At 41.0% G+C, this 23,318-nt stretch overlaps 2 protein-coding genes across 5 annotated transcripts in view; both read right to left on the minus strand.

Annotated features, from left to right (window-relative positions):
* Positions 1-6,367: 6,367 nt before the first annotated feature.
* On the minus strand, positions 6,368-11,245 carry LOC135900618 (START domain-containing protein 10-like). 2 transcript variants are annotated; one of them, XM_065430080.2, is made up of 7 exons: positions 10,627-11,245; positions 10,383-10,530; positions 10,208-10,311; positions 9,471-9,588; positions 9,283-9,335; positions 9,057-9,182; positions 6,368-8,173 (listed from the first exon to the last, which is right to left on the minus strand). In XM_065430080.2, the coding sequence occupies exons 1-7, from the start codon at positions 10,780-10,782 to the stop codon at positions 8,120-8,122; spliced, it is 759 nt and encodes a 252-aa protein (XP_065286152.1). In that variant the 5' UTR covers positions 10,783-11,245; the 3' UTR covers positions 6,368-8,119. The 2 variants fall into 2 exon arrangements, with proteins under 2 accessions (XP_065286152.1, XP_065286151.1); XM_065430079.2 differs by lacking the exon at positions 6,368-8,173 and having other exon boundaries at positions 8,433-9,182; positions 10,627-11,243.
* A 360-nt stretch (positions 11,246-11,605) lies between these two features.
* Positions 11,606-23,318, minus strand: part of msl-3 (male-specific lethal 3) — a 29,827-nt gene continuing 18,114 nt past the window's right edge. For 2 of the 3 annotated variants that reach the window (XM_065430078.2, XM_065430077.2), the window contains exons 10-13: positions 22,639-22,764; positions 16,154-16,345; positions 11,893-11,977; positions 11,606-11,812 (exon numbers count right to left, since the gene is read on the minus strand). In XM_065430078.2, the coding sequence (XP_065286150.1) occupies positions 11,710-11,812; positions 11,893-11,977; positions 16,154-16,345; positions 22,639-22,764 (506 nt within the window). In that variant the 3' untranslated portion in view covers positions 11,606-11,709. The remainder of the gene's footprint in view (positions 11,813-11,892; positions 11,978-16,153; positions 16,346-22,638; positions 22,765-23,318) is intronic. The other variant, XR_010563910.2, reaches the window with a different exon arrangement.

Consider the following 23,318-nt stretch of genomic DNA (forward strand, 5'->3'; position numbering starts at 1 on the left):
AAATTTGCAAAACTGAACATTTTCTATTATGAAACTCAAGACAAGAACACTGCCATTTGCCGAAAATCATACATGGAACTTTGAGAACCAGCGTGGCATGTAAGCACGACTTCCAAGATTACACAGAACACTTGATCGCAATGCCATGGACTACGATTTGAGTCATACTTGCTAACCACCAGGTGCACGTGTTGCTTGTTTAGGTTCCATTTTAAGGCTGTTGATAAGAGAATTGGACAATTAGAAGACCTGCAGTTTTCCCAAGATTGCTTTTAGTCTCACGATTATCATTTACAACCAATATACACAAAGTGAAATTCCATTGCAGTAGCCGTTTAACATACTAACTTAAGTCCACTCATAATGGCAAAGCAATATAAAAATCGGCAGGTGAAAGAATTATAAAGCCTGGATTCTTTTATCCACACTTTCCATTTTATGACAGCTGTTAGAAAGCAAAGATATCCAATCTATTTGATTATCACATACCTGTAAACCAGAATCTTTGCCAGTTTATATTAACTTCTGCTAGCACTGATATCTTGAGTGTATCAAGCGCTTATTTTTCACTTTTGGCCTCAATCAAGATGCTTCAACTATGGTCAGGTACCAAAACCTGTGACCTTGTTCTCAGTAGAAGTGTAACACGAGAATTGAGCATGGTGAACATGTCTAAGTCCATGAAAATTCACTGTAACAGGGTTTTGTTGTACTATTCTCACTAGAGTGCAGAAAACCACACACATACATCAAGAGACTAGACTTAAAAGAGAATGTGTAGAGCTGTGTCCTATGGCCAAGAGACATAGAAGTGCAAAAGAACTTAGCTACATATCTTTGGCGTGTAAACTAGGAAAAGACTATATAGAAAGCTACATATATTGTCAGGTTTCTTAGTGTTGCCTAATGCAAAATACATTAAGACTATGTGAATCCTAGCTGAAACATTTTCATTTTCACTACTGCCACATTTAACATCTTGTGCATGCACATAACAGAAGTGTTGCATAAAACAACAGGCAGCTATGTATAAAACAATGCAAGAGACTGTTGTGATGCGTAACGACTGACGTACATATACATTGAAAATAAAATCTGGAGGTATGGTACATGTAAACTTCCACAACTATATACCACTCCATTACTAGCTACCTCAATACAATACACATACCCGCCATTCAGCATCAAATGTTATTTTGCAGCTCTTACATGCATAATGCCAATTTTTAACAGATTTATCAGGGTCTCAAAGGCACAAAGTGATAAAATCAAGCAATGTTGTTAAGATCCTTTTTTCCTGCCTACACTGTTGAGACTTGTCAGCAGCCCAACAGTTGCTGATGGCTGTGTAAAATTTGCACCTGCTAGTACTGCAGGGCCTGAGCCAGAAAGCATATAACATTGCAATGCTCTTTCATAATGTACACAAGAAGGAATTCAACAATGGTTCATGTTAACAAGGGCCACATCCCTGAAAATGCGTAAGGTGAAAGCCCACTGGCAGTTGTTCACACACTTTACAAACCGTATTCAACAAGGCCCCCACTGAACAGAGGGCATTTGTAGCATGAAATGTGTTTTGAATCACCAACAACAACGCTGAAATAAATGCGCATATTGTCAGCCAACCTCTCAATGCATCACATCTGTCCCAATTACAAATCCCCACTCGGCACATTAACCTTCTCGCTACCGAGCACTCTCTGCACAAGAGATCCAAATATCCTGATTGTTTTTATCGGTTCAAACAAACATATACACAAAGAGAGAGCAAAAATAATATACTAATGAATATCTTTATTTCAGGACAGGATTTCAAACAATGCTTTAAAAACAAACTGAGTTTGTTTACTCGAAGTACAAATAAAAACTTTACTGCAGAGCTTCAAATCCTTAAGGTTAACTGAGGCGCATTCTCTGCACTAAAATAGAGTGGTACTATCCCGTTGATTAACACCCATGTAACTTATGCGCAGTGAAGCCGAGCTTGTGGTTGCAGGTCTTAGTATGGACGAGCCCAGCTGGTCCTCGGTAGGAGCGGTACCTTTCTGAACGGCTAGCCTGGCTCATTCTCAGTAGGGAAAGGGTTAAGCAACCCAGATGCTGCATGTTGTGTTACCACCAAAAAGTTAACATAAAAACTATTGTAAAGAGGAAGTAAAAGAAATAGTGAATTACATATAAAACAAGTACTATGAAAGTACCGTGCTACATATTCCAAGGGACACGCAGATCAACATTCTGTTCCTTTGTTGTACCGATGAGTACCTATGGTACCAGCCAGAAACGTCTGTGGTATCATGAAACTACAATATTTCTTATTTTGGTAAAAGCAAGCATAATAGAAAATTTTGCGTCCCATACAGTTGTAGACTGAGAAATGTCAGCACAGCAGGCTATATAATGGCTTCTTCAGCACACAATAATGTTTCAGTGTGTTTAATCAGTCCAACTAATACAGCTGCTGCCAAATGGCTCATTATCATAATATTCCACACGTATAATATGAGCATTGTTATTAAGGTTACGAGAAGCAAAATCTGATGCACGTATTACATTCAAGTTAAAAAGACCATTGGTCAGTACCGAAGAGTTAACAGTTTCAGTTCCTATGTCAATAACTACCCATGAGACCTACTACACAAGCCAAAGTCAAAGGACAGGGCAACTCACTGTGTCAATTAATTTATGTGCTCCAAGAACGAGAAAAAAAAAATTTCCCAAAGTAACCAGTCCCTGGCAATACAACATGCTGGTAACACTGTTTCTTTTTAACATTATTATTCCTTTCTTATTACTATTATTACATTATTATTATCTTTCCCATGGTGCTGGTAGACTGACTGGCATATACACCCTCTTAATTCGCAAGTGCACCCCATTCGCCTAATAGCAACAGCTGCCATTGTTAAAATTAAGGTGCAACATGATAAACGCACCAGCCAGTACATGTCCATGGCTTGCTGTTTCAACATGAAGCTCGTAACTACATTTCGACATTTTTCGTCTCATAAAACATACAATGCACTGACTGCAAAACTGTTGACACCATCATTAGTTTAGAAAACTTCCTCGCAGAAAAGCTAGCGTCAGAATTAGGAAAAAGAGGGTGGTACATCCATGCTTATGTCATATACAGGGATCTTAAGGTAAATGGTAAATCTGCAAGCTACGAGGTTTATTCCACCAAAAAAAGGATATTCCAGCTCATAAGGTGACTGACAAATAGCCGTAACACCACTGCACAAGCTCAAATTTCAGAGGCAGGGGCAGTAAATACACAAAGCAAGGTCGAGTAAGCCACAATGCATCACTTAAGCATCCACTAGAATGGAATAATGCTGCCAATAAAACCTGCAGCATGGCTACTACTGGCAAATGCTCCTTCATTCTGTTGGTGTAAAACGCAGAAATGACAGCAAAGCAAGAATACATTTTGAAGTTTGCCACTTTTATACTAATACCAACAAGTTAGTGTTGATGTAATGACACCAACACTCGACGCCAGTACCACTCACAGCCATGGCAAAAGATGTGGACCAAAATGGAGCCCCTCGGTTCCCCTCGTTCTTCTCACTCGGGTCGCAATATTTTCATGAAACAGTTGAGAAATACTCAACTCTCTGATGCTTAAAAGAGCAAAGCACTTTCAAAATAGCAGTACCCAGGGCCTCAACAAAACTGTAGTTCTCTATGTAAGGGAGGGAATGTCTATGCGCCGCAGTGCCAAAATAGATATCGCAAACCTCAGAGATGACCAGCTTATCGCCAGTTTCCTCCATACAGCTTAGATATTTCCTTGAAAAATACATGCTGAACTAGTTTCCTTCATAACTACTAAATTGCTTCCACAATTGAAGGACTGTCCTCTAACTGAGCGAGGTGGAGAACAGGACAATGAAAAAGAGGTATCACCATCCAACACGTTGATGTCATGCTCACTGTCCATACATGATTCCTTCCTGATTCGATTTTCTCAGTTTCCCTGTAGGTGACCAGGAAGGACTAAGGTACCGAAAATAAATAAACAAAAGTAAAGCTGCACAAAAATCCGAGGACACCAAAATAATTATTTTGAGTTGTGAATACAAAAGCATTAATGTCCAATTGAATGCCGCTGAGCGGTCTTTTGAGTTGTGAACTCCTCACAGGCAAACGAGTGCATTGAGTCACTTGGTGCATTTTGATTTAGCCTTACCAAGGTGCAGTTAGAATGCAGACAAGAGCTTGCATGGACAAGGAATGAGCAGATAACACAGGTTTCAGGGGGTGGTGACCTCTCTCTTTACGCAATACCGCAGCAGCAGGTGTTCCCTTTTGCCTACTCTGCTCCAGCAAGGCCCAAGACAGCAAGTGTGAGCTAGCGCCACAGCCAATGGGAAGTTTCACTTCTACAGATGCCACCAGCTTTTTTGCTCAATTGGCCACTTGATGCTTTTGGATTAAAACACAGAAGCTACACAACCTTTATGCATTTCGAGTATTAACATATTTTTCTCAGCACCGAAACTATGTGCATCTTTTCTTGTACATTTTCTATTTAAGCCTTGTAAACTTTCACGCAGACACCTTGCTGTAGTAGTCAACCATTTACCACCGGTACAGTAAAGTGAAAGACCAAAAGCACAATCCTTTTTTCTGAGTGCTAACAGTGATTATGTAATCTCTTGGTGCAAGACATGTGCTGCCCTCATGTGCTGAACAGACCCATTAAAATGTGACACATGCGATCAATTTGACAGAAAACAAACATGGCTGAATTCATGATACACAAAGTGGCAGGCATGAAAAACACAGACATAATGAGAAGGTTAACAAAAGCCACTGTGTTGTCTTTCTGAGGGTTGTACAGCACACCTGCCTTTTTGTACCATGAATCTTTACCAAATTACCCAGCTTTCTGTTGTTACAAATATGGCTGAAGAAGCATGGTACCATGTCCTTTTTTTTTTTGCATTTGCCTGCACCAAAGATTATTGCCTCAACTGTTAATGGCAATCAAACCTCCTTGGATGACCTGTGTGCAAAAGAATGTTTGTACAGTGCAATGCATAACCAATGAGGTATTTATCTTCCCCCACCACAGTAGGAGCACCATATCTCACGAGAAAAGTTAATTTGCACCTGCACGCTTTGGAACTTAGAGCTCTGACACTGAGTCGAAGATCACTAGCACTAAGCAACATACCAGTCTTATGCAGAGCAAACGGCACAAATAACTACAGGACAAACAGCTTCACAGGTTACAAAGTCTTCGGATTACATGTGCCTGCCAAGGTTTGATTTGCTGCATGCCACCTTGCATGCAGCAAATCTGTTAAGAGGTCCTACAGTGAAGTTATGGTAGCAGGCCTGATGCTTCGAAACTCTAGCATTGTCTTTTCCAACCTCTGGGGCTTTATACCACAAAGAAGGAGCCATAGTGTGGAGCCCAGGAAGAGGTAACATGCACAGCGGCTTCAAAGCTCTCACGAAAGACCAAAGAATGTATGCATAAATACAAAAAAATATAAACCTTTCTTTGTGAACTTCAATGGGTTTCCATACTGTTTGGTAAGGAAACTAATCTCCATCAGACAAGCTCAGAAACTGTGCTTTAGCTAAACTAAGCATTTGGCATCAAGGTAGTAAGTTAAGAGACAAGAGGAACATTGTCAAGCTCAGAATAGGCAATAAATATATTAAAAGGAGCTTACTAAAGTAGGTGTAATGTAAGAGTGTGCAAAAGGTTTAAAACATACAAGGACATGAAAGTGCACAAGAAGATCATTACAATCTGAATGTTCAATTCATATCTGCAGTGCCCGCCATTTTCTTTTGCGTGTTCCAACTCAATTTTCACAGACTACACAAACTGAATGACAGGAAACAGATTACTATACATTCTATATTACGGCACAAAAAACAGACACCAAACACAGAACACGACAGACACACACACCGTATGGCATCTGTTTCTTGCATTGTAAAAAAGAAAGTATAGTAAACCATGCCAACTTGCCCAGCAACAAGCACTTTTGAGAAAACAGATTGCTTGGTTTTAACTTGAATAAGTTAGCACGTCAGATTAAGCAGCTGATGCATAACAGCAACTCTATTCTTTGGCTCCATCTTGACTAGGGCAAAACAAAAAATACAGCATGAAAAAAAATGTTGTTGGTTCTAGTACATAGCAGTTCTCAACTGTGTCTATGGGCTGCAAAGATGCAAACTGTTTAACACAAAGCTCATAGTGGCATCCGTACAAAATATTTATGGAAGGCACATGAGATGCGTTGCATCCAAGTGCCAGTCTATTAAAAAAAAATTCTTGCAAATTTGTAGCAAAATTGCTTGCTGAACTGGTAATAAACTGAAAGTCATACTATTCCCAACACAAGAGCAAGTCTAGCTTTTATTCTGTGTAAGCTCATACCTGCATTTAACACATGCCTGGCTGTTCACAACAGGAATGTCTGCTCTACACCTTAACAATGTAGACTAAGTGTACAAACTACAAGAGTCATAAAAGAAAAAAAGAAGACATCTAGTTGACATAGTGTAAAGCTGCAAAGGAAATGAAAGCAACCTACGAAGAAAGGGATTCATTTGTAGCTTTATGCCACTGTTAGATTGGTGACAATTTTGCCCTCTAATGAAAGTTCTACCATATTACAGATTTCCACAAAACTGATTTGCCATGTAAGGAGTCTTATCGAGTAGCAATACACCATCTTTTTCTACTGCCCTCTGACAATTTGTGATGTTGCAGCACTACCCCACTTTACCTATGGTACCTTGATCATTTTTACCAAAACCAACGGCAGCTTTCTGCTTACTGCAAATGAGCAACATGGAGAAGAAAAAAAAAAAAACTTTAGCCACTGAATTAAATACTAAATGCATGAAAGGGCAAATTTTCATGTACCTGACAGCAACACGAAATTACAAAGGAAGCCCATGCAGGTTTCTGGTAAAGAAAGCTTTGCAGTCGAAGGAAAATTAGTGCTCCGATTTTAGACCAGGACAAATTTTTCCTCAACTATGAAGCTTGCTTTCTCAGAAACCCCTATGGGTTTCTTTTGTAGCTTCAAGCTAGAGTCAAGTGGATAACAATTTTCCCTTTCATGAACCTTCCTGCCCTTCGTGGGCTTCCACAGAACTTGGTGTCTGCTGAAGTGTGAGTGAAATGCATATTTTCCTGCCTTAGCTTTTACTTGTAGGTAATCACTCTTTTGGTTTTTAATGACTGTTGCTTAATAATGCAATACCACATGGGATTTCCTTGTATAGCAATATGCTGCACATATTTATAATGCCATTCATTTAACTTGCATGCTTTCTTGAATAGCTTGTAAGTTACTCGGGCACGCTTTGCATCAGAGTAGCCATACCGCACAGACTATGGGTGGCCATGAAGAGGCTTTCAAACAAAGAAAGAATAGATTTCGATAAATAAATGCAGCCAACCAGGACAAAGGAGATGTTATCAGTGGCCTAACTTGTTCTACTGCAGCCAATTTGCACTCATGCAGACTTCTGACTACCTCTGCTTTGCTATGAAACACTACACTACTAAAGATTATACACCCTTAGGGTGCAACATTGTCACACAAACAAAAAAAATTATCCCCAATCTTGCACGCATCTTCTTTTTAACAATGCATGCCCAGCATACTTTCCTGTCAAAAATGACGTGTGCATCTAAGAATACCACATCATTACAAGAAATTAGTGGGTGCATAGTGTTAAAGAAAGAAAATGCACATGAGATTGGTTATTTTTTTGCAATACTGTTAAGCCTTGAAGGGTGTACAATATTTAAGAGTATAGTTGCTTTGAATAGCCATCACATGTTAATGAAAAGTCTCTGGACCAGTCGATTATAAGAAAATTAGTGCCTCATCTTAAAGTTCGCCACAAGCTTCAGCTGGGGCCACAAGAAGCCACATTACTGCTCAAAAACAACGGTACAGCCACTCCAGTGTGAAGCTTGTACGACTACATTTTCACGTTTTCTTTTCCGCACTGACATTAAAATGCAAACATACCCAGCTACTGCTAGTGTCCACATTAATGGCAGTGACGTGATCTAGTGAAATGACCATACAGATTTAGTGAACAATAGGTTGATCACGCATCACTTAACCTGTAGCCTCGGACGGAGAGGAATATGAACATTCATAGGCCTTGCCTGCAAGCACAGAGAAAAAAAAGAAAAAATGAAAAGGAAATTCACTCTGGAAAATAGGTTAGACGTCACCGGTACTAGTGAAAGAGAGAAAACTATAAAATGGCACACACTGCAGCAAACTTGGCCTTGACAAATGATCGATCAGCAGCAAGCAGCTCAGGCCTCTAGGATAAACAAGCTTTTGCAACTTACTGAAAACTGAATTCTGGGAATTTGCATGCCAAAACCACGATTTCATTATAAGGCACGCCGTAGTGACTCCAGATTAATTTTGACCACCAGGGAATCATTAACATGCCCCAATTCACAGAACACAGACATTTTTGCATTTCACCCCCATCGAAATGCACTCACCGCAGCCGGGATCTGATCCCACGACTTCGTGCTTAGCAGTGCAACGCCACAGCTGCAAAACCACCGCTGCAGGTTTTTGCAATTTAGTGCTCTACTGAATGGCAGAATATATCCAATTCTGATACAACAATGATTTCACCACAAGAAGTCCAACATATTCAGGAAGTCTGAACAAAAGAGCCGGCAACGGTTATCTTTGGCTTATGTCAACAGTGACTGTTTATGAGCAGCTTCTTGGCTTTCAGAAAGCTGAACTACATAAATAGCACCAGGTTGGCTATGGCTTTCAGTATTGCTTTGGTGTTTAAACTATCAGTTTGCTGCACATCTACGAATAACTGGAGACACGACAAGCACAGCCCTTGATTAGACACAGACCTTCGGCCAATGAACAGTACCAAACCCAATCTGCAGCCTCTCTTGAGCACAACTACATGTCGTCAACGTCGTCAAAACCACAAATATCTTGGTCTTCAACGAGACTTTCGTCCAGGATGTCCTCCTGCATTTCCTGATGCCCTGTACTCACACAGCGCGACACATCCAGTCTTGGCATGCTTATCTGTTCTGGGTGCAGCCAAGGCTTGTAGCTGGGCTGGTGAGCTTTCTTCCAGTCATTGTATTCCAGGCAAGCCTTTCGCAACTTCTTTGCCATCTACAAAGTTAAAGTGCCAGCACAATCACGCTTGTCCTCATTTCAACATACTTGATGCTACTGCTGCAACAAGGAGAGAAGATTGTTGCAGTTTACTTACATTTGGAGCAAAAATTTTGGTGAGCTTGTTCACAAAGCATGCTGGGAGTGAACCTGTACAATGAACAATTTCACAGTTTTAAAACCCAATGAAGAGTGACATTACAGCAAAATAAAAATTACGCAATGACTTTGAGCTGTGGCTGGATGTTTTGTCGTTGGCCACACATAACATCACTCTGCATTTACCTTTGGGGTCACACTGCGTTACGTAGGTCAGCTTACAACCACAACTTCCATCTGGTTGAATAACAAGTCCGGTCAGGTAGGAAACGGCTCGCACAAAACCCTTCTTTGGTGGTGCAGACTGAAATAAGCAAAACAGTTATTCAGTGTGTCACTACATATGTACTATGGTGAATGGTGGTTCAAAACCCCTGCAAAAACTCATCCACTTACTTTTCATGGAAGTCATTAATCGGTCGGCAAATAGGTTCTCAATAATGTTCTCAGGAACGTAGAGGTTGCGAAAAAAAGTCAATTATGGAGTTTTACGTGACAAAACCACGACTTGATTATGAGGCACGCCATAGCAGGGGACTCGAAAAAATTTGGACCACCTGCAGTTCTTTAAAGTGCATTTCACTCCCATCGAAATGCGGTCGCCGCAGCCGGGTTTCAATCCCGCGACCTCGTGCTGGATTTATTATTCGTTGTTTGCTATGTAAAATTCATTCTGTGATGTTGCATACTTTAGTTTAGACACCCTACTAGCCTTAGGTTATGGGTCTAACCAGCTTTGCCTATTTTTATGTATTGTAATTATGAACGTGTAATAAAAGAGTGGAGGGGAGGGAAGAAAGCCACTAAGCAACCACGACCGGGTTTAGCGATTGTGAAATTCAAATGAGGAGACAGTAGTTGGAACAGAAGTGTCCTTAGCCATAAGTTGTTTTACACTAAAGTGTCTCGAAACCCACGCTCACCTCGTGAAACACTGAATGGTTTATTATGAGGCATTCTTTCTCCGTTTGTAGCCAGGATCTCTGGAGGACGAAGTCCCTGTTTTTGAAAGGCGGTGGAGACCGAACTACAAAAGAAACACGGAGTCACAAACACGGTAGTACGACAGCCATGGTAGCAAGTAGCTTGCCCCATCACCTGCGTAATATCCAACGTCGTTGTTGGGATTCAAGAATCCGATGTCGTAGCTCTCCAGCACGTAGACATCCCACTTTTTTCTATACAGTGGATCCATTAAAACGTCGAACAGTAAAGCCGGACTGACATCCTTGTACACGGTGTGCAGCTGAAAAGACACGTCACGGACAGTACTTTTCTCGTCCTGACAGCAGCAAATTTAAGCTGCGAACCGTCGCATGCTACTTCGGCCTAATCCCCTTACCTTTATCATCTTGAATTCAGTTTGCTGGGTTGATTTAGTCCACACGGTGGTATCTTTTTTCTTGTACTCGACTTTCCAGCCGTCGGGCTTGTCGGCCAAAGCTTTCAAGCGCTCAAAATCTCGATCATCGGCAATACGAACTTCGCCTACATCCATCGTGATAGCTGTGGTCCTCTGCTGACGCTTATCGCAGTTACTGCTGTCACGGCAGTACAAAAGAAAGATCCGCCCGGCTCATCCGTGTTCGGTTCTTGGTTGCGGAATGCCGACGTTGGTTGCAGCCATTGCTCGATGCCGATGCTGATTACATTTGCGCAGCGCATACGCGCGTAGTACATACCACGCTGGTACATACATGCGTAGAGGTTAAAGGAGGCATTTTGGTTGGGGCACAGTGGTTAGGTGACGAACAGCACAAACGTGGAACGAGGTGCACGTTAGCGCGTTGAACGGAAGCAAACATGTTGCCGGCTGCGGTCTATAAAATCGTACGAGCGTTCACTTTAGCGAACAAATAGCGTAAAGTAGGCGTCAAAATATTGCACACTGCGGAACTCGAGAAAACCCTCAATTTTCGAGTGGTTTGGTCGCAACCGCTAAAGCTGTTCATTCTCAGCTTTGGCCATTAATCTTTCCTGCGTGGTTGAATTTCACGGCCAAATACCAAAATAGTTCAAGATGTTGCACAATTCGTGCCGCGTGCGTCAATAAAGATAACGTGCGAGCATTTTTGTCATTTTTCTTTAGCTTATCACGATTGCAACACACTGATACCCACCGCGGTAGATTAATCGCTGCGCTGCTGAGCTCGAGGACGCGGTGGCCTCATTTCGATGAGGAGCGAAATGCAAAAACGCTTGTGTATTTACGCCAGGTGGTCAAAACTAATCCTTGGTCCCCCATTACGGCACATCTAACAATCATATTGTACCTTGATTATGGCATATAAATCTTCCAGGGGAATTTGTAACACAGCACATGCCAACAGCTGCATTTTATTCACAGCAACAACACAAAAGACACAGTTATGCAAACTTCCCAGCCCGGGTGCCAATGACATATACACAACGTGCTTTATGTGCGTTAATCATCAAGAGTTTTGTATTTTTCAAGTTCAGCCATAACTTGCTCAGCATCTCGATAAGCAGATGATGGAAAGAGTTCTTCGTGCCGACCTGCAAGGTAGCTGAAAAACAGAGTTATAGTGTAAGCACGACCTGTTCTACATTTTATTATAGAATAAAGAACTTAGTACAAGGAACTTACTGCAAGAAGCCATTCACAAAGTTTTCAAGATAGCCAGCTTTAGTCTTTGTGATCGCCATTTTCTGCAGCAACTCGGGAAGCTTTACTGAAAGAACAAAATAATACAACCTTCAGGACAGTTCTAGCTATCCAAAAGGTACACAAATGCAATGTACTTTTGCAACCAAATCTGCCAATCTGGCACATCATTATGTTTACACTACATTTTAGAAGATATTGCGCAGTCTCTCATGCAAAATAGCCATGTCAATATAACACAAAAGTCAAAATTTGCAAATAAAGTCTTGTGTATAGCAAACTTATTATTTTAACGTTTTAAGAAGCGTACAATTTTAGTCAAGGATGAAAAAGAAGCAGACATGGAGCAAGCATTTGTTTTGCATCTGCCAATTTTTTAATGCTTGTCTTAAACTATGCGGTTGCTAAAACCTGAAAGTATGAACCGACTACCCCAGCAACATTCTTTTGATCTTACACAAATATTTGCACGGCACAATGCATATTAATAGGAATGGAAGTCCTTCTTTTATTGATAACTTCTCATTCCTCTGAGCTGCCAGCTTGACAGTCTGAATTGCCCTGTAATGTAATAACATATAATAGACAACAATTGTGCGTTCCATTAAAGAGTCTCTGAAACATTTTTTGTTGTACTCCTAGACATATAAGAGGTATCTCTTAGGGAATTCTTTCTCAAAATATTTTTGTGCGAGCAGGCTATACTGAAGCAGCTATGAGTGGTTGAACATTACCCTCCTCTCAAGCCGCAGCATTACACCTAAGTTTCTACACCGTGCGGCCATTGCTATGTCCCGCCACGTTCATGCGGTGACACAAGTGCGGTTTACTCCCAGTTGATTTAAATAGAGTGTATTCCCACGTCTATTTTCTGCACAGTTTTTCTCACTAAGCCTGAGCTACATGGAGCAAACTTTCACGACAAACTTTGCGCTGCACATGGAGACTTGGCAGCACAAGCTGGCTTGCACTACATGAAGCGAGGAACAGGCGGGCCCATCGGGTCTTTGCCGCCTTGCTGCAAGTGCACATGAAGTGTACAAACTACAAAGTACCTGTTTGCAGTATTATTTAGGTTTGATAACAGCCTGATAACATGAAACTAGCCAACATGTACGTTTACGATGCTCACAAACAATGCTACGAACATTTCTTTGTAGGCTATAAAAACAAGTGCTGCCACTAATTTGTGAATGTGGTGAAATGAGCTATATTTAGGGGAAAAAAAAAATAAGTACACAGACATTGAGAATCGAGTCCACAATTTCTGAGTGAAGGGCAGAGATGGTACTAACTACAATAACATCAAACTCAAGATGACGGCTCTCTGATGGATGTTCTAACAACTTGTAATTAGACACATTCAATTGCTTTCGCGGTATTTTCCTTCAAGATCTCAACTTGTTAGGGTAGCTACTGCTGCCATTCTAGACAAATTATACACAAAACTTGACTCTCTGACAAATGCGTAACCTGCGGTTGCCACTAAAAGCACCTTTCTTTTCAAAACTGCAGATGATCATAGTGTTGACCAAGGAGGTTGGTGCTGACATTAATGTGCAGTGCTTAATGCCTCCAACATTGTGCAGTAGCTGCAGCTTACTTTTTTGCTCACGCTTGCAGTGCAATACTAGCGTTACGCAGCGCAGGTACCATTCAAGGTCCTGCCACCAAAGAAGGCATTGCTGCACCCATGGCTGCACCTATTTTCACTGAGCACACCTCCACGTCCATTGGCTGCTGTCGCCACAGCTGTAGCAGATGATCTGCATTCTCAGGCAGAAGTGGGCTGTTGGTTTGAAGAAACATGTGCCTTTGTTGCGTTTATGTATTTATCTTTAAGGGTATGCAAATTACTATGCACACATGTGCCATTAAATATAGGCTTAATGAAGCGGTACATTTCAAGCATTCCTGATGGCGCTGCGTGGGTAGCCAATCAGATTGCTTGCTCGAGTGACATCACTCACCCACACTACGTAGCGTGGGAATGGCAGATGAAAATGCAGAGGACAGCACCGCTGCGATCGATAGCGATACACATTTTTAAGACGTTATAATAGATTATTTGCTTTGCATGGAGCACTTTACACATACTGGCTCAGTACCTTTGTACACAATCGTCAAAATCATTTCATAGTCCCTTTAAACAAATTCATTACACAGCCAAGTGTCAAGGAATAACAGAGTGCACGCAGCCCTCTCAGTATAATTTTTGCAACTTCTTTATGGTATCTCGTTGTTTGCGCTGCGGCATATTTATTACATTTCATCAGCTAACGCACCTCAGCTTCTGGTTTAGCAAACTTCACTCATTTCCAATGTTACTCTGACAAAAAGCTGCATACTGAATTTACAGATTGAAACCAAGCTTAGCTATGTTTTTTTTTTTTGTTAGCCAAATTCTTTTGCAACAGGTGTGATGGCATTTGTATTGGTTTCTTCCATAGTTTTCCTCCAGTGTTAAAGAAATACCTACAAAAATTTTGTCTAGCTTTTACTGTTTTATTGGGTAGCCATCGACCTAGTAATTACACTGTGGAGCCTGAATTCCTCCAGAGCATGACAAATAATTAATTGCGTTCCCTTTTAATGCAACCAGTTCAAAACGCATGCTGAGTACAGTGCAACTTTGAACATGAAAAAGGAGACTTGTACATTATCGTAAACTGTTGTGGTGGCCTTGAGCCACAAGATACCACTAAACCTGCACACACACTATGGCAAAGTTTAAGCATGGCTAAGTGCCAAGTACATTCAGCGGAGTCAGTCAGCATTTTGGCCGAGTATGGCTAAAGGCCAAGTCCATTCAGCAGCCGACAGTGGGGAGAACATGTCTCCCTGCATTACCAAAAGAAGAATGCAATTTGGAAGAGACAATTTGGCAGCTTTCAGAGACACGGTCGTTGTATGACTTTCGACCACTGCACCGGGCTGACTGCCACATTCACCTTCAGTGAAGTGACAAGTCTCTTTTTCATGTCCAAAGCCTCATTACGCTCAACACTTTTTTTAACAATATAATGTCACTGAGTAGAAATGAAACTTCACCTGACTGAAATTCATTATAAGACTAATAAAATTTGGTACACTCATTGATCATCTAATCTTGGGTTGTGTGAACGTAGGAGAATAAACAGTGTGCATTCGTTTTGCTCATGTGGCATAAACTGGGTTTTTTCTTATGGGGTTTTACGTGGCAAAACCACTTTCTGATTATGAGGCACTCCGTAGCGGAGGACTCCGGAAATTTCGACCACCTGGGGTTCTTTAACGTGCACCTAAATCTAAGTATACGGGTGTTTTCGCACTTCGCCCCCATTGAAATGCGGCTGCTGTGGCCCCCACGACCTCGTGCTTAACAGCCAAATACCATAGCCACTGAGCAACCACGGCGGGTCATAAACTGGTTGTACCAGCTGATGCAACATGCACCAATGGTGGGCGATCGCCAAGAAGAGGTATCAGAGAGAAGCAAAGAATATGCTGGGTTTGTAAGAGAAAGTGCAGAAGAAAAAGCAAAAGAATGAAACGTCCAGCCTCACAAAATGACATTGAAATATTTAGGGAATTAAATGAACGTGCTTGCGAGAGTTGTCTGGTATGCATGAACACCAGAGACAGCATTTGTTATGCAGCTTATAATGTGCTAACTTAGAAAGAACCGGAAAACAGGCAAATGATGAGCCACAGCAGGGGCCAAACGAGCAGCCAGCATTCCGAGAAAAAAGACAGCCAAGTGGCAACCCTGAATTCTCTGTGGCAAGAGTAAACAAGTACGTGTGGTACCACATGCATACCGTCTAAGTAAGAAAACACATTAGGTCCCCACATGCTTGTCATACCCTGTACAGACAGTGTCACCATATCTTATCTGCTACAATTGCACTTTCGTGCGAATGCCTAATTAGGCAGCTTCTTGTGGCATTAACAGACATGAAAATGTAAATGTAACCCACCTGCTGGAGCGCTTATGGGCAATGCAGAGTAATTATTGAATAAAGAAAAGAAAAATATGCACTTTCATTTGTGCTGCTTCCTCAGAACACTGCTTTTTTCCATTTTGAAGATCACTGTGGCAATCTCAACAATGCTTGCAGGTGTTACACATACAATAATGGCGACCCCTTAGGTGGCACCGCCCCCTCCTTTTGCTATTTTGAAGGCATCACTCAAGGAAAGAAAAAGATACACCTCTCATTTCCAGTGGCAAGTTGCATGAAATTAGAAAATGTTCCCTCACCAAAGAGCCGCAGGAGGTGTTGTGCACCATACAGCAGAGCTGGAGATGCTGGATTTTCTTCCAAACATTCACTTGGGAGTATTGTGCAGTCAAATTTGTTGGCAACGGTAGTTGGTGCAGCTTCAGACGCGGCTGCCGACACAGACGACGACACGGAACACGTGCTTGCAGTCCGTCGCCTCGGTGATCTGCCTTTGAGTAGAAGAATAGAAGGGTTTAGTAGCAAGGCTGCTTAAAAACAAAAATTTTACTGCTTCAAGTTGAAAAAAAGAAAAACAGTAACACACTGGCAGCCAACAGAAATAAACAGCCTACCCTTACTTGACCTAATAAACAAATGTCAGACTCACCCATGAAGCAATACAGTTACCCCTATACACTGAGACTTGCTTTTATTCTTGAATGTAGTGTGAACTGTAGGGTCTCACAATGGCCAATACAAGACTGACTGGCATATAAACATGCCATTATGTTTGCCCAGCTAATTTATGGGAAAAAGAATACTGAGTTAAATAACTGGAAACTATAAATGGAGTACTGTGTCCCTTCACACGAATTTTACAAAGAAAGTGATGACATGATGCACAGACAATATTTACGGCTTGCAAACAGTGGCACAAAATATAATCTTGTCACACAATGTACTAAGCATAATGCCTGATCGGCACTGAAAACCCACCGCAGCGTTGTCAAAGATATTAACCTGAAATAACTGTCTAGTTATTCAGCACCAACCAAACATGCTCGAATCGAAGAGCTTCTACAAGACCTCTGCCCCCTCCCTTCTCCCACTACTGTCACTTTGGTTGATTTGATTTATGTGAATTTCACCATCACTCCCACAAGGTTATCAAACAGCGAAATTCATCAAATGAGATCAAGAGCAGCCAAGGTGCCCGACTTTTGTTATGCACAACCATATGAAGCCAACAGATGTGAAGCCAAGAAATTTAGCTTTAGCCCTTTAGCTTATCAGTTGTACACTTCAATTAAAACTAAAAATAACTTCCCTATGCTTTCCTTGGCTTCATATGGTTGAGTCAAATTCACTGGTAATTTAAAAGGCCCTTGAAACAATTTTTGTTGTACCTAATAGTGCCTCCTAGACATAGGGTGCATCTCTTATGAAATGCTTTCTTACAACAATTTTATGTCAGCACACTATAGTAATAAAAGAGCTATAGGTGGTTAAACAGTAGCCTCCCTTCAAGCTGCGTCCTCATCATTTATTTTGTCTGACCATGGCTACATTCTGCGTCCTTGAGCACAGTGTCATGTTGTGATGCAACTGTGTCATGCTGTGATGCAATTGAAGTTTACATGCAGTGCTCGCGTCTTCTACAGCATGCAGTCAATGCAGTTTACTCCCCGCAAAAACCAGAGCACAAGCACAGTACAGAGGTGACACCAATTATGTTTTCGCCTCCTGAAAAGCACATCGTTGTGCCTATGTTCACGTGAGATAACCCCTTCGCATCCTATCAGCTGCAGTCATCACTGTATATCATTAACCTTTGTTGCAATATTTCTCACCCCTTGCCTTCCCCCATGCAGCCCTGCAACCTTCCCTCCATAAAGCCTGACGTTTTGGATGACGTTATTCTACTCCTGCCCATGCACGCATGCACATGCATAGACAACAGCCGTAGCGGATGATCCACACTATCAGGAGGAAACGCACCATTTGTTTGAAGAAATGTCTACTTTTATTGCATTTGTGCTTTTCATTTTTACAAGTACACAAATTACTAGTATACACTCATAAATATAAGCTTAATGGAGCAATATGCTTCAAGCATTCTTGATGCCATCACGTGGAAAGCCAATCGGGTTGCTCTCACAAGTGACATCACTCACCCATTCTGCATAGAATGGGCAGAGATGACTGAAAAAGGCAGGAAAAAATGCCGCTGCAATTTGGTTGCAATGCAGAGGTTTAAAACCTAATAAAAAATTACACAGGTTACACAGAGCACCAAATTTGGTCAAAAGGGCCTACACCACCAACTCAGTGCATTAGTAAATCGTCAAAATTGTTTCAGGGTCCACTTAATGATCCTTCTATACTTTACCCATATTCTGTTTATTGCAGCTACTCCTTCATTGTTCACTATGATAACCACTTTGCACATATCACTCTTTTGGGCCTTTGTCAGTGTCTTACAGTTAAACCTCAATATAATGAACTTCAATAGTAGAATGAAATTCTCAATGTAACAAAGTGTATCGGTTTTTTTTATAACTTCTTGCCCCTAGGATACCATGTATTTAGAACCTCAATATAAGGAAGTTTGTTTAGACACGATTTCAATATAACGAAATTTCACTGCGCCGCGAAGAAACACTGAGACAATAAATGGACACTTCTGCGAACACAGATGGTCATATGGTTGTATTACAAGTGGCTGCTTGCGAACGCACCTCTCAAATCGCACACTGCACGACCATCAAAACGGAGGAGCGTCATGTTCCATATTAAGCTTAAGTGCGATAAAATCCTATCACACCTCTCACACTGTATGCTTTGGGTGCGAGCTAAAGCATACGAGCGTGAGTAAAGAAGGATGGTGCCTTGATGACTGCCTTCAGGCGAAATTTGGGAAGGGAGAAAGCTATGTGATGAAGCGTGCACAAGGTGAGCAACAGCTGGGGGGTAGTGGAGGCAGGGCGGCATGAGTCTCCTTTTTGAGCGCAGCTGTTGCTGTGCATCGCTGTCAGCGCAGCTGAGCATATACGTAGCCTGCATACCTTGTTTTAGAGGTAATCTGCTGCGTGTGTAAAGAGCAGGCATGCTATAATTACATTTCATCATGCGCACTGTCTCCCCGCATGTTTAGTACTTGAGGTTGCATAATCTCGAGTTTCGGGGACGCATGTGAGAGGGGAGATAGACAAGGCATTCGCTCCATGCTGATGGTGCTTTTAATGATAGCGTCGTGATACATGATACACTAGCAGTTTTGAGGATGAAGTGTAGACGAAAGTGTGGCTAGTTTTGCTTCATACCACCAATGTGAAGATATTGGCAACATGGCATGAAACCGTCCGTAACTTTCGTCGCCTAATCTGAAATTTGACAATAATTTTTTTTCTTATTCAAGTTTGCTTTTTACAATTGCCGGACAACTTGAGGAATTCACAGCTACATTTGTAGAAAGAAAACTAGTAGGCAAGTGTACTTATTTGCATAAAAAGCTGAATTTCAATATGGTGAAATTTCGATATAATGAAGCAAATTGCCTATTTTAACGAGTTCATTATATCAACGTGTACTGCACATCTAGCTTTTTTTTTTACCTTTCTTGATTCCTTAGAACCTTTTGCAACAATATTTGTTCGTTTGTTTGTTTGTTTGTTTGTTTGTTTGTTTGTTTGTTTGTTTGTTTGTTTGTTTTTCGGATACTTTCAGGGCTCTTGCATGAATTAGTTATGGTGCACCAACATTTTGCAAATTATCACATCTTTATAGGAATCAACCCGCATTAACAAAAACATTTTGAGATTTCCTGCTTATCGTCCTCTCCTACATCTAAAACACTAGCGGCAATTTTTTTTCAGGCACCAATGAAGCACCAAAGCTGTTATAGCATGCATGCCTTGTCTCCTGGACACAAAACTTAACAAAGCATGCTCAGCTGCTAACACATTATGAAATCAATAAAGGTCATTTTGATTGTACCCGTTTGCAGATATGTGCCATAAAGATACAATTACGCAGCAGGTCTAACAAGCTCTAATAAGTTAAGAATATCTGGATGTGCAATCTACATGCAATGTACATTTCTGTCTGTATATGTGGTGCTTGTGTATGCTTGCATATGCAAAACTTATAATAATAACGATGATGATGATGATGGTGATGACCTAATGCCTCAGCGAGGGTGCACATTTTAAATTGCTGACATTAACCCTTTCAGGGTCAATGACGTAAATGTACAGTGCTGCAAACAAGTCTAAAATGGTCGATGCCGCATATTTACGACGCCACCTGTATGTTTAAAAGGCACACTAATTTCCTAATTTTTTTCTTTCCTTGCATAGGCGGCTGCTATGTGGAAATACAGGGAATTTTTTTCTCATGCCTCCCTCTCTCGGTTTTCTCTGCATGGTTTGTTTTAGAGCTAGTTTGCTCCGGCGCGTCTATACACTACTGCTCGCACATGGGCAGGCATGCGGACAGGCAGGCGGTGGTTTGGGTTTTGTTCCGTGGGTGGTTTTTGCGCTCGCAAAAGTGATGCCTATCTTGTTACTAATCGCTCAAAGGGCGGCCGCCTGCTTATCTCTCGTTTAGTGCTCACATGGGTGGGCATAGGAAGGATGCCGCCATGCATGCGTTTCCTTTTCTTTCTTTTTTTTGGAAGGGTGGGAGACTCGCGATATCTAATTGCGAAGATAAGACGAAGATCAGCAGATGTTTGTCACACGTTTTGCTTTTCTGACGGGCCCACAACCACATAGTTTTCTTGGGTGTGCTCACCTACGCAGTTCGATTAGGCTATGGATGTAAATATTAGTGTAAGAGCAGGAACATTTGAGACTTGCTAAAATTCTCGTGTGCGCATATCCTACGCCTTGAACTATAACAATGCATCAAATTTTTAATTCTTATAAGTTTATTTCCTTTTTTATTGTTGTTATTCATGAATAAAGAGCACATATATACCAACGCAAAATATTTTTTTCTCACTTTACGGCTGCAATAAAAAAATGGATGCTGGGCGGTTGTATATGGCGAAAAAAATCGACCCTGAAAGGGTTAAAAGGAGGCATCATTATTTGTGGTGCTCTTGAGGAATTGAAGCTTCATACCATAATTCCTGAGCCCACAGCTACCCATTAAACAAATAAAAAAAATATATCCATGTCAGTCCATCCTCTAAAGATACTAATGAAAAATATTCAATGACCAACACATATAACAACTTTTCTTACATTTTACAGTAGGTCTACCTATAAGTATCCCTTTAAAAAACCCACATACTTCAAGAAAAAGGTCAGAAGACATCATGGCACGCAATCATAACATTAGACACACACAAAAAAATACTGTATTTCTGTCAGGAAATTGCATAGCATTGCAATATATGCCTCTTAGCTCCTTCAAAAAATGAATAAGACGCCTGCTACAGGTCTGAGCGCCAAACTAGATTGTGAAATTCAAGTGCTAATTATGACTTAACCTAGAACCTGTTGTTGATTGACTTGTCGAATGAGCGAAATAAAAAAAAAACCTTCTTTCTAAATATTTGTACCATGAATTGAACTGTCTGCATCAGCTAACAGTTGTGCCACTGAATTTACTGCATAAGCTATGGGCATTGTATCTGTCAATCTTTTTGCTAATTTTTTTCTTCACTTTTTGAATACTGCGTTTTGAATCCAAGAAATAAGGCCTCAGCAAGTATCCAAGAGATGCCTTTAGTCCCGTCTGACAGCGCGTAAACTGAAATTACATTTGCACAATGTATTTCCTCTGCATCTCTTACATTATTTACGTTGACAGCATTACAACAGCACAAGGGACAAGAACGAAAAAAAAAAAAAAAGACATTGACACTACGAGCACTGCCATGTATGATCCTTTTCATCCTTTGCGCTGTTAGAATGCTTTCAGCAATATGAGCCAACTCATACAGATCAAGATATTTTTTATTCATGTTCCTTGTACTTCCCTGTGCACTAAACCTTGCGAGCATCACCATGAAAACTGCTGATAAATAAAAAGAAATTATGGTAAACTAGATTGACACATTAAAGTTTCGTCACTGCAAAAAGAGCAGTGTTATTTTGGGCCAGATGCTTAGCAATCCAGAACAGACAGGAAAACAAAAAGGTGAATGGCCAATGGCCTGTTGGAAATTTCAGCAACATCAGTTCTAGTTAATCACTTATCAATAATGAAACACATAATGACATTCCATTTGAAAATAAGGAAATACTCAGTCTAGTAACTTCAGTGGTCTTTTTGTACCTAAATTAGGCCCAGGTACAAGAAATTGCTTGAAATGTGTTACATAGAATATGTCATCAGTGACGCAGTTCGAGCATAAAAGTTATCAGAAGAAACTCTCTGACAGCTGACAGTTGGAAATAGTCTGTGTTTAGTTTGAAGTTTTTGAAGCTAACACGCTAAAGTAGGCAAAGCCATCTTTAACGATAAATCCACTTATCAAAATGTCGGCCAGCCTGTCTGAGGCACTTTATCCTGGTTTATCCAATTTTTATCATAAACGGGAACATTGGCATTTATTACTTCCACTAATAATGAACCATTTTCTACCGAAAAGATGCATATAATACTGTGAAGCAATAATCTACCAGTCTGAACACACTTATTGTTTCCCCTTATTGACCTGAAATCCAGCTGATGACAACAGGGTTGGTTTCAAGGTTACACATCGATGACAATGTAGAAACACTATGGTGGGTGGTGTAAAGATTGGCATTTTAAAACCTTTCCTGTCAAAATTATTGCAATACCTTACCCATTATCGCCACAGCCAAGGGCAGATTGTCTGTGTCACTGTCGTCATGAGTAGACTTGGCAGGAGAGCTGCTCCACGCAGAATGTGGCTCCACGGCACGCAAGCTGCGTTTTTCCGGCGGACTTGCTGCAACCCAAATTCAAGCAAAAGAAAACAAATAACTCATCACTATGCAGGAACTGTCATAACTCTTCCATGAGCTGAGCGTTGTTTCTTTTGAAAAAGTGAATATGCACACAATTATCTTTAACACTGGCAAGAAAGACTGAGAAAACAAATGCTATAAAATGAGTAAGTTTTTTTTTTATAGCAATTTCGGAGACTTGGGATGGTAAACAGATGTAACTGCCATGCTGGAATGGTTTCATGAGCTTCCTGTGGAACTCCACAAAATAACTTTACAGACGAGCGGTGTATGGGAATTCCACAACGGTTTTCACATAGCAGAGGTAACATATAGTAGTGTGGTTGGTATCAAATATCAGCCAGAGAACAACTAGCAATGCTACCTGCATTTGAAGCAGTTGTATAACCAGGAATAGCCTATTATATGTACTTAGCGGCGCAAGCAGGGGCCATTACATATACATATTCTTTTTTTCAGAGCCCCCACATATATCATTTGAAACCAAGATGTGAGTGAGAATGTACAGCAGGACACAGGCGTCGGTGATGAACCA

Source organism: Dermacentor albipictus, chromosome 3, assembly GCF_038994185.2.
Source record: "Dermacentor albipictus isolate Rhodes 1998 colony chromosome 3, USDA_Dalb.pri_finalv2, whole genome shotgun sequence".
Lineage (NCBI taxonomy): Eukaryota > Metazoa > Arthropoda > Arachnida > Ixodida > Ixodidae > Dermacentor > Dermacentor albipictus.